The sequence below is a fragment of the Fistularia commersonii genome, chromosome 30 (assembly GCF_037954325.1).
Source record: "Fistularia commersonii isolate RoL2024-O1a breed Wild chromosome 30, RoL_Fcom_v1.0, whole genome shotgun sequence".
NCBI lineage: Eukaryota > Metazoa > Chordata > Actinopteri > Syngnathiformes > Fistulariidae > Fistularia > Fistularia commersonii.
Window position 1 is genome coordinate 6,477,708 of NC_141313.1, and position 12,270 is coordinate 6,489,977.

The 12,270-nt window shown below is 41.7% G+C and overlaps 2 protein-coding genes across 3 annotated transcripts in view; both read left to right on the top strand.

Annotated features, from left to right (window-relative positions):
* fam91a1 (family with sequence similarity 91 member A1) overlaps positions 1 to 4,333 on the top strand; it is a 30,694-nt gene extending 26,361 nt beyond the window's left edge. For both annotated transcript variants that reach the window (XM_086178518.1, XM_086178519.1), the window contains exons 22-24: positions 329 to 452; positions 545 to 614; positions 1,529 to 4,333. In XM_086178518.1, the coding sequence (XP_086034644.1) occupies positions 329 to 452; positions 545 to 614; positions 1,529 to 1,714 (380 nt within the window). In that variant the 3' untranslated portion in view covers positions 1,715 to 4,333. The remainder of the gene's footprint in view (positions 1 to 328; positions 453 to 544; positions 615 to 1,528) is intronic.
* A 3,680-nt stretch (positions 4,334 to 8,013) lies between these two features.
* On the top strand, positions 8,014 to 12,059 carry lratd2a (LRAT domain containing 2a). The gene has a single exon (XM_086177951.1). It carries the CDS (start codon positions 8,428 to 8,430, stop codon positions 9,247 to 9,249), a length of 822 nt encoding a protein of 273 aa, XP_086034077.1. The 5' UTR covers positions 8,014 to 8,427; the 3' UTR covers positions 9,250 to 12,059.
* Positions 12,060 to 12,270: the final 211 nt, after the last annotated feature.

Sequence of the window (12,270 nt, forward strand, 5' to 3'; positions counted from 1 at the left end):
ATTGATGTAAAAATGTTTTTTATCGAGTTCATTAATGTGAAACTACTAGTTTTTCCAGGGATCTGTAATCTTATCTCATTTTTTTTTCAAAGACTACCGGTAATTTAAATTCTGCCAAGAAAGGTAATCATTTTATATTTTCATTTGACTTCTATGCTAACTCCTCAAAAAAAGTGTGCGGTAACTCTGTTAATGTATTTAAATACAGCTGAGCAAGTTCACTTAATGGGAGATTTGAGAAAGAAGACAGTAAACGTTGCAGAGTGATAGGTTCTCCAACTTCTAGCGTCTGTATGACATTTGCTCACTCTCCCATCTCCTCTCTCAGCTCTGTCATCCGAGGATGAGTGGGTCCCTCTGGAGCTGTGCTTCGGCATGCCCCTCTTCAGCTCCGAGCTCAACCGCAAAGTCTGCCGAAAGATTGCCTCACACAAACTCTGCAGCAGTGAGAGGTGATTATGACAGTTTTGTTGAAAAGTGTTAAGAAAATAAGGTTAGAACTTGCGTTGGAATTTAGTGCTTGTGTTTTTTTTTTCCCCCCCAGCCTTCGAGACCTTCTGCACTCGAGCCGAAAGCTTTCACTGAAGGTATTGAGCTTCGTTCAGTCATTCCAGGTAAAGATATTCCTCTTTCTATTCCCCCTCGAGAACACCATCACATTACTCTGATGTAAAACAGCACAAACGTATATAGTCGGCCTCTTCCATTTTCAACAATTGGATTTTCAAATGAAATTTACTGTAAATAATCAGTTTTGAAATAAAAGCTGTGAAGACGAGATGTTGTGCCTTGCACTGTGTCACCTGGCCGCCAGGTGCACTCGGGCGAGTGTTGGGTTCCAGGGGCCTCTTTGGAGCTCTCATGACAGGGCAGCTTTTCACTTACAACGTGAAACAGGATACTGAGAAAAGGCAGCAGCCAATGATAGCCAGTGGCTGAACCTGCGGTTGGCAGAAAGAAAACCACGCACAGTGTAATAGCTCATGTTTCTCGCTAGAAGCACCTATAATTTGCTATCTAGTTAGCCTATTTGATTCATGAGCTGCAATTGTGTCACATGTTTTATGCTGTTTTACTTGGTTTAACAAAAAGTTGTTTTTACAAATCATAATTGTCAAGTTTTTACAGTTGAACTTTTTATTGCTTATCATTTCTACCACTCATCTTTTATCATGACTTTTCAATTAAAGTTTGCCTGTCAGTGTCACCAGCTTTTTTATTGATCATTGATCAAGTAATTCTGATCGTATTTATTGTTTTAAACTAACTGTTTTTTTTCCCTGCTATTTTCCATGTCACATGCACTGTTGTGCTACTTAATGTGGGTTTTTGTTGAAGCCTCGAGAAAACGGGGGGCACTTGTACATTATCAGGAAGCCCAGACTTTTCCAAAGGTGGAGCCACAAGCTGTAAATCAACATTACTGATCTTGGTCGTCCTTTTTCTAACCCAGCGATTTTAGCCTTGACCCACATGTTGTCTGCTCTGCCTGCTGTTCTGATCTATGCGATTGGCCCTTTCTTGGCAGGATGGCAACCAGCCCTCTGACCCCGACAGCGGCGTGTCAAACCCTCTCAGTCAGCCCCCAGCGGAGTCCGGCGTCCCCCTGCCCGCCCTGAATCTCCTCTACAAGGACGGTCAGCTGAAGGAATGGAGCGGGCGGGTCCCTCCTCCCCTCGACATCTCGGCCCTGCAAAAAGACCTCTCCTCTTAACCCACTTCCCAAGACGTCTGCTTTCGGTCAGAAGAGAAATATCACAGAGGAAATTGGGATTTGAGGTCCAAATCTGCCTCTTCTTATCCGGTCATGAAAACTTACCCGCATTCATACTCTTCTTCATCAATATCAGTCATGGGAAAATTACCTCCCCGACCCCAGCACTTCTTTATATACCGATCATGTGAGGAATCAGCCTTCTGACAGTCTTGCCAACACTTGCTATTCCCCCCTGTTATTCCTTGTATTTGTAGCAAGGCAGCGTTATCTGTTGGATGGTGCTATTATCTCAGTAAATAACAGTGATGCAAGGCAATGACTGATAATCACTGGAAACGCAAGCGCTGATGCCCCCCTGGCCCCCCAACCATCAATCATTGGATGTTTTTGATCAGTTATGTATGTGTATGTGTGTGTCTATGTATACCTATACACACACACACATACATAAAGTCACCCAGATCAACTGACTTCTCCAGAAATCGTACCCGTTCTAGGACCAAGTCTTCGCCCAAGTCTAATTGGGCCACACCCTGAGTCTGGATCCAGACCTGCTGCCTCCTGTGTTGTCTCACGTCAAGTGATCCGATGCATGATAATGTTGCACAAGTTGTACCATAAACGTACTTTTCCTCTTCACTTATAATCAATTTTGGGGGCATTTATTGTTTGCACTGTGCAGGAGTTCCTGTGGATGAAGTTGTCAGTCAATTATTTTCAGGGTTGTTTTTTTTTTGTTTTTTTTTAATATTAGATCCCTCGTAGTGAGACCATAATTTTTAGAACTCATGTTTACCAGGAAGAGTTTCCTCTTGGAAAACTAGTAAACACTAGAAAAATGTTGCATTATTTCTCAGAGCAGGAAAGCACCAAAGACCGCTGTCCCATATAATGATGTTTCCCTGCCTTTTTATTTAATTGCCTTATTCCTTTCAGCCAATCAGAAATTTCCAGCTTTTGGATTATGTCATTTTTTTTGTATAGTTTTCAGCCTTTTAGACAGAATTTGCAAGTTCTCACTTTATAAATGAGCACACAATTGTTTATAAAGTACAGCCTGATAAATAGTGGAAGTATGGAGCAGATAAACATGTTTGGGAGTCGAATAACAATCATATTGATAGAGTCACTGAAATTCCTTCTTATTTTTAGTCCATAAGAACTGTCAGCAAAATGTATTCAAAGTCTCAAATGTACAAGTACTCGTTATGCAAAATATCCTAATTGGGGTTCAATTGATCATGTATATTTCTGACTAGAGTTAATTTTGCTCGGCATTTATCTTTTCAGAATGGCGTTAATGTCGTCATGTGACGACATTGTGTTGAATATCCAGCAACATTAGAAAGGTGTCGGACAAGTTACATTTCGTTTTCAAATCTGACATCTGACTTCAAACCAATAAAGTCAATATCAGATGAAGTTAAAACGCCAAAAGGAAACATGGATTTTGGTTACGAAGGGATGCAAGTTGAAAACAATAGAAAATCAGTGTCAGCTGTTTTCCGAATTTTCACTGGTCGTCCTGACAGAAACCCTACTTTCCATCTGTCTGTGTCCGAACAATCCTTCGGGCCTCCTGGCCGTCTGCTGAACATTAATATCCAACAAAGCAATCAGATCTCCCACATCCGGGCATTGATCTGTAAAGTTTTTTTTCATCATCAGACATGTTCGTGCACGAATAGATGTATTTGAAAGGTCGACAATGGTCAACTTACTTGAAGTATCAGTTAGGCTCTAGTGTATAGCCAATGAAACCAACAGCAATGGGCTTTGGAATACCAATCCCCACCTCTGCGATCGAATTCAGCCGAGTGTGTGACTGATAGAACGGAGTGGAAGCATTCAGGTCTGTGTGTCACTACCAGCCTGCGTCTACCCAGATGGGCTCCAGGTCTGCAAAGGGCACTTTCTGTTGACCCGCCACTCTCTTCAGGGGGCTCTGTTTACACCATGTTTTTTTTTTTTTTTTTTTAATTTAAATGGGAATTTGCCTTGTGGCTAAGAGATCCACGTGCTTATCTCAGAGATTTAATGTCCCTGAAAAAAAAGTTGTCTAAACCCATTTTGTTTGTGAAGTGAGCAAAGTTCTTCTCTCCCCCAAGAGGATTCTGCAGTATTTGACCCACTTGTTGTGGTTGTTGTTTCTGATAATGTGAGGCTGAAATAGAAAAACAAGCAAAAAAAAGACATGAGGTCCAGTTGAAGCATGATGACTGTGTAGAAACTGTTGTGTATGCGTGTGTATTGTACACCTGACCCCTGGTGTGTTTGCATACACGCCAACCTTTCACAATAAGAGTCTCCATAATCATGCCTGTATGCGGTTTTAGTTCCCCCCCATACACATTCATTGCAGTGTTTAAAAAAAGTGCTGGTTTATCTATCAGCCTATATTTTAGGATATCTTTGTTGTAGCTTGTTTAATGGGTCCGTAAATATTACCTGAATAAGATAATGATGATGCTCATTGAATTAAATGGGTTTAAAAAATAGGAAAGTGACATTCCTTCAACAAACATTTCCTCCATTCTCCTCCAGATATATGTTTTACTGAAAATAAATATGTAAAAAGTATATGACAATATTAATAAATATGTAATAAGAACAGAATTTTCCCTCCCTTAAATGTTTTTTAGTGTTGTTTTTTTTCATTATTTGTTCACAGTGTTTTTTATTTATTTATTTTTTGTTTTTATTCTTATTTTCCCAGTTTCCAACCCACTGGCTATGAATTTTAGCAAATGACATTACGTGTTTTCCCTGCCAGGTGGAACAGATGGCGTGCACGACACAGCGGTCTGGATGCTTTGTCCATCTGCCTCAAGTATGCACCGGCTCGCTCATCCTTTTAGATTCAAATGCACATTGACTCTGAAAAATGACTATACCTCTTTCAAATCTGAAACCTTTGAAGAGCTTCAAAAAAAGACAGAACAAGGGGGAAAAGAGGTATACTTTGCAGGACAGAGAAACTGGCCGTCCTCTGTAGACAGGTGGAGACCTGCCTAATTGACTATGTCTCTCAGGCCTCTCTGCTCCAGTAATTTAGCAGCAGCACAAATTACATAGTGTCACTGGGGGGCACCTGAGGCGTAAACTGGGTCACGCCACTGGAGGATAAGAAGGTCCGGGAAGCGGTCAAATGGGCTGCCTGTCACCTCTCAAAGCAACCCAGATTTTTGCACCCTCAGCTCCACTGATAATAAACTGTAATAGATCCACTGGATTCATTTTGAACATTTGTCTTTTTCACTCTTTTGTTTTGTGGTTGAACTGAGGCTGTGGGCTGAGGAGGAGAGTGGGATCGCGGATGTGCACGGAGCAGTATGCGCATAATATCGAGCCAAAGCTGTTCAAAGGTCAGTGAATGCCCGTGTTTACTCACCGTGGTCTGCTGCTTTATCTCATGTCTAATGAAGTTTGAGTAAAAAAAAAATCGAAATGAAGAGAAATAGGTTTTCAGTCATGTCACAATGGGAGTCTTGGTGTTGGCTGTCACTCCTTTCAAGCCTGAGATTCTATCAGAAACTAAAACTGCAATGAAATTAAAATGGTTGTGAACAACAGTCAACAACAGTGAGAGATTTTGTTTGAAATTTAACCAAGCACTGTCTTTCACAACATTATTTCAGAAGGACATATTTGGTACTGAATATTCATCACATGGATAATAATAAAAATTCAACTGTTTATATATCTAGCCACTAGAGGAGAGTGTCTTGAAATAAAGTGTTTTTGTCTGAACTTAATCAAAGTCGAGGAGGCTTAAAACTTTTCCTGATTGGAACCTGATGGAAATTCTCTAATGCAAAGAAAAATCTATGAATTTGGGAAAGCTTTAATATTTAGCAGAAAATTCACATAAAATAAGAATAAGTCATCTGAATAAGAGACAACAAAGATTGTTAATGATGTTTATAATAATTATTGTTTTTATTGTGAGATTTCCTTTTGCATTCCTTCAGTGAATTCTATATTTTTTCTTGAATTCCTGAACAAAATATTGACATTGACAAGGTTTGTTATCCCCCAGCTAGAAATTCAAACTGCCTCCTCCAAAATGACTGCGGTTAGAGGGCTCTCTATCAGCAACGTGCTCTGTTTGAGCGGAGTAATGTTATGCAAAAGACTATTTATAGGTTGCTCATGTCTATTGTTGGTAATAACAACCAAAAGTTCACACCCAATGGGCAAGTCAAAAGAGAAATGAAGCTATTTTTCTTCTTAATATCAAATGAAACCGAGGCATTTAATAGTTTTCTGTTCTTTACTATTGTGAGTTTGGGAAGCGCAGGCCTGAACAGTATGGAGTCGTTCAACCAGCTCCACCAGCTGCTCTCTCTCAGTGTTTCACACATTCCTATGCAGGGGGCATTTTTTCTGGAGTGTTTATCATTCTGTTCATTTTCAGTGAATTTATCGCTCAACGGTTTAATTGTTGAATTTGAAGACATCGATTCATCGCAGGTCAATTCTGCATTTTTGTAACCGAGGAGCCTGAAAACTGAATACGGACGAAATTGGTTGTTTTCCTTTCGGCCAGGTGCCGACCTGGAAACCACCATGAAACAAATGTTAAAAGAAAGAATAATTAAGAACGATGTTTTTGAACCCTTTGACCCAGGTTGAGTCTTACTGACCCCGGAAAACATTTAATCTGGATTATGCCTGGTTGAAAACCTCTTGTGATCCTCTACGGCTATAAGGAAGCTCAGTCTGGTTAACCCAGTGGGCACCGGCCGAGGGCCATCTTGATAATCTGCTGATTCCATTTCAACCGAACAGGTCTTTCTACCTTCTTTGCAGTTGAGAATTTCCGACTCCATCATATTTACCATGATATACCGTCCTCGATGGCTCTGCAGGTGTAAACTGCACCACCAGTGGTTCACCAGAATCTCCAGTGGGGTCAAACCCAGGTTCACCGCCTGCGGTAACACAGCCTTTTTCTTCGTCGAGCTGCACATTTTCTGTTCTTATTTGTAGTCAGCTCACACACCTCGATCTCTTGCTCACAGCCACCTGCAGTACAGGTGTTTTCACCGGGCTGCTGCAGTGTGGGCCAGTTCAGGCACAACAACAAGGACATTTCTTTGGCTCCTGGGACAATTTGGCCCCTGGTGAATGAAAAAAAGCCATGAGCGATGGTGAGTTCAGGGACAGTGACAACAAACACCGTGGGGGTTATATGGGAGATTAAGAGTGAGACTGAGAGTGAATAATAGCAAAGTTTCACTTCAGAGAGAATCATCAACGCTTGGATCTTGGTTCTTTGAATTAGACCACAGAAATGTGAAAATGTACATAGCATACAACAACAACCAGGAGTACTTTTTGTTAAGATAATATTAATGATGATAAAGGTCATATATTTCTTTTTTTTTAATTCTTAAACAAACCAAACAAACAAAATATGGAAGTATTGGTTTCACCAAGCAAGGATTCAGTTAATGAACAATTCAGCATCACTGATTTACTCCCTGAGTTCATGTTATTTGACAGGTTATATAGTTTCAGTTGTAGTGGTTAACATTAAGGTGAGTTAATGACCCTGCATTTGTGTGTGTGTCTTATGTATGTGTAGGTTTAGTCATTTATTCTGATCATCCTGTAATTCTATGCTTTATTTATGCTATTATGAAAGCCACTAATGCAGTTTCAGCATTTTTTGTCTTTTTTATGCCTTAACTAATTAATTTGTGGACGACCATACAGTTATGGGTTTTAAAACTAATATTTAATGCACTGGAAATAGACTGCATAAACTTGATATTTGATCATGGCTCAGTTAAAATATATACATAGCATTTGGACCACATTTATCCATCAATGAATATTTTGTGAGCCTTATTTTCCACCTGGAATGGAAAAGTATTTCTGGTAATACTTGATAAAGGTCGCAATTCGCTGAGTGAGAGCTGTGGATTTAATGTGAATTAATCGCGTTAAACTGATCAAGGGTGACATTAATTCACTCGTAAACCCTTCGCTGCAGAGAGGCTGCTAAGACCCGAGATGTTTGTGGTGTCAGAAGAAAATCGATGGGACAAACAAAGCATTTAAATAATAGACCGATGGGCACTTTTATAGACTTAATTGATTTTATGTTACAGCTTATCACTGCAATAGTGTTCACCAATTTGGGACTTCTGGTCAAATATCTATTCCATAATCTTTTGGGCTGCAAATAAATAGAACGCAACAAGTGCATTGTGTAACAAACAAATATCAATATTAGACAGGAATAGCATTTCTCTCCCCCCGTGTCTGTGCGTGTGTGTGTCTCTCTCTCCTGAATCCCAGGAGCGTCTTAAAGCTCATTACGAGCGTGAGCGCAAATGACGCGCACTTCCGCCTTCCGCGGGAGCCGCCGGAGCCGCGGAGACGATGCTGAGCCGCAGAGCCGCCTCCGGACCGCCGGCTCGTCCTGCTCGCTCCGCGCTGCCGCTCGACGCGCTCTTCGGAACCCAACTTTCCGCGGGGAAGCGCCCGGAGCCGTCGGGCCCGGGTCCGGGGCCGAGCCCGGGTCGTTTTGTTTTCCGTCTCGGCTCCACTTGTTGATGGAGCTCCGGCCGGGCGGACGCTAGTAGAGGCTCACCGTGCGCGTTAAGTCGGCGGGGGAAAGTTTGTATCGGGGATGTTCGTCCGGTGACGGTTCGCGGTCGGATCGCGGCACCGGCTGCACCGGGGCGGTGCGCGGCGGCATGGGGAACCAGATGGACAAACTGTCGCACTTAAGTTACGCGGAAGTTCCCACGGTGGACCCGAACGGCGCGGACGCGGAGGACGGTCCGCGGATCGGCGTCTCTTACATCTTCTCCAACGACGACGACGAGCTGGAGGACGGCGGCGCGGGCAACGGCACGGAGCGGGACCCGAACCAGGAAGAGAAGCAGTACGACCGGCGCGACGAGGTGGAGTGCGCCGTCTACAACCGCGACGAGTGCATCTACGAGAAGAGCGCCAAGTGCGCCAACCTGGAGGTCTACTCCCCGGAGAACCTCCTGAACAAATGCAAAGCGGGCGACCTGGTGGAGTTCGTGGCCACCGGCCAGTACCCGCACTGGGCCGTGTACGTGGGCGACTTCCAGGTGGTGCACCTGCACCGCGCCGAGGTGAAGAACAGCTTCCTGACGGACGCCGGTCAGGGCAGGCGCTGCAGGATCGTCAACGACCTGTACCGTTTCAAGGCGCTCAGCCCGGACGTGGTGGTGCAGAACGCCATGGAGCAGGTGGGCCTGAAGGACCGTGAGCTCAGCTGGAGGAACTCCGAGTGCTTCGCCGCCTGGTGCAGGTTCGGCAAGCGGGAGTTCAAGATGGGCGGGGAGATACGGATAGGCAAGCAGCCCTACAGGCTCAAGATTTTCCTGTCCGACAAACACTGCCGCGCACTGGAGTTCCAGAGCGTGGAGGACGTGGTGATGGAGAAGCGGCGGAACGATCACCTGGGCAGGACAGCCGTGATGGAGGAGCTGGCCGCGCATTTCAGCAGCGTGGAGGAGAGAAGTGAGCCGTGTACCGACTGATACCCCCCAACCCCCACCCTCCCACACCCACTCACGATCGGAGAGCCTTTTCAATAACCCGAGCATTCCCCCCCCCCAACCCACCTCGCTTTCAACCTTTTTGCAAGGCATCAGTCTTTACGTTGGCGTGTTTTTGGCAGCACATAGTTTATAATGGTGTCATTAAGGCTGTGCAATGTATCAATATGTCAAATATCTACCTGTGACAGCATTGTGCAGTTTTTAAACATATATATATATATGTATTCATATATATATATGCAGGAAAAGTAGTCTACATTCAGACATGGATCATTGTGTGGCAGAAATCCTTTAAAACAGGTGTTATTTTTCCTCTTGATGGCTCATTAAACTCAAGTGGGCTTCAAGGGGGATACGGTGAATAAAGCTCCTGGAATCGGGATTATTTAGAAAAAGAAAATCAGCAACAAACTGTCTAAAATCAAGAAAGAGGCAAGGGAGCACCTGAAAAAAAATCTTTAGAAAAATAATTGAACCTTGAAATTGGTGTGAAAGGTGCAAAGATTCTGCGAAAAAGTGAAAAAAATCATTCACTGAAAAATACATATAAGCAAATTCAATGATCATTGGAATGATGTTCTGATCGGGGATGCTGATAAAATTATTTGATTTGTAGGTTTTGTGTCTGAAATGTGATTTGTGAAGTCTCTAAATAATTTGATTTATTCTGTTGTTTTTTTTAATCATCCAGACCCTGGGTGTTGTTTTTAATTATACATTTTGCTCCATATCGGGAGAGGAGTCTTTTGTGACATTATTGCCTTAAAGCCACGACTCCCGGCTTCTAAATGCCCTCAGCAAGTATGGTTTTAGAGAACTGAGGGGAGTCGAATCGACTGCCAGTAGCTGGTAACTCACAAACAGAATGTATAGTTTTCTAAAAGCTTTGCATGTCCGTCTAAAGCTGTGGAGAATCTGTCAGCAGAGTGAATGTCTCTCTCTTTGTGTCGTGCCCTGACGCACTTTGGTTCGGAGTCTCCAGCCAGACAGACAAAGTGTCACTGCACATAAGCAGCATTCTGCCTTCAAGGGTCATTTTTCAAACCAGCATGAAACAGCCAGTGTTAGAGGCTGAGGTGAACTGATGGGACTGTTTGAAAACTACTCTCCATCCTCTGTCGCTTCTTCAATCAAGTCTGTTGCGTTGAGGCTGCCGTCAGAGCCCGACTGATACTGTCTTATTTTTTCTGGGAACCTATAGCAATAAAAAAAAGCAAATAGATAAATTAGATATTCTATCAAATGTCATACTAGAGCTAATTTCTAAACAGGATGTGGTATGCTGACCCGGATGTCAATTTCACACCAGAAAGACGTCCCACGGACAATCACACCCCAACTTCACATTTCAAAGTTGCTTCTAGAATCAACCATTTGCCTGGCGTGTGTGGGTGCTATCATCTGGAAGGCTTGAAGTGGTTGGATTAAGGCTAATGGTCAATACAGCAGATAAAAATCAATCAAAACAAAGAAAAATGCCCCCATCGTAAAGTTACGAGTCCAGCTGGTGCCTGCTTCAAATATATCCTATATAAAATATTGATCTGTAGAGATTTCCTGCCAGCCAATATGCACTGATCATAAATTGTCTTTGAAAGGCTCATATCAGTTGATCAAATTGGCCACTGATAACACAGGATGGCTCTAAATATAATATTTACATACACAGAAGATCCTTGAACAGATCAGTTGTTTGAACGAGTGCAATCAAGAGTATTTACCGTGTATTTATATCTCCATGTGAGTGTTTCTACACATTTGTTACAATTAAATGGAGTTGTTTCAGAATCTGTTGTCGGAAAACTTTTTTTTTTTCTCTCATTTTTGAGACTATTGTTATCATCATTACATTGGAAAACAACTTTTCTGATTCAGTCTGATCTGCCCAGAATTGCAGGTCAGAACGGACAATTTGATTACATGGAAAATAATTTCTGACTGATTCATAATTACAACCTTGACAGGATGACGTATGTTAAGTCATATCAGTCTGGACTGGCACAACCCATCCTTTTAGAGGTTGTGTGGATTTCAACTAACTGCTTTTCAGTGGTAAATTGAAACAATACCACCTAATATGCGTGTGATTTTGGGGTGCTGGGACTACGGTCACAAAAACAAATTCCTGTCTCAAAAGACAAAAAAACCAACAACAAATTAAACAGAAAAATAGGAAGTTGCATTGTGCTGCCAGTGGCAATTAGCCTTCAGTTTCAGACAGCGAGGACAGATTGTTTTCTGGATTGTAACATTTGTCAGATTTAGCAGGCAAACTGTCAGTTCAATAATATTTCACTTCAGAAAATTCCTGCAACAACACAGGCTGGTACTTCCGAGGTCAAAGACACGATTTAACAGAGTCTGGTTATAGTCTGTAATAATTGCATTACAATGATGTTTTTATGTTTCACATACACGTGATTACATTTTTTCAGCATCAGTAAGCTCATCTATAAGGTCCATGCTATTATTTTCATACTCTGACAGCTAATTAAGATTTCCATAATTTTCAGCATAAATACAAAAGACAAATATATATATATATATATATATATATATATGTGTATAAAAACACAAACATATACCAATTGCACATATATTTATGGGTTATAGGTAGATTCCATTCCATTCCATTCCAATATGATGCAGAAAAGGAAAGTATAACATTTGTACAAGTAATGGATGAAAGATGTTCTCATGAATTATGGCTTTACATTATATATATATACATACATACATACACATACACACACGCACAAACATATTTATGTACATATATATATATATATGTATATGTATATATATATATATATATATATATATATATATATAGTCTAATGTGTATTTCTTTTGGAAAAAACAGTTTAAAATCTTACATCTTACAGGATGAACATGACCTCTGGCTCAGACACTGATATTGATCTATTAAATGCCCATATAATGTGACAATTACACACACAAAAAACATGAAATCCTGACAGTTTGGGCGAGGAACCAGAA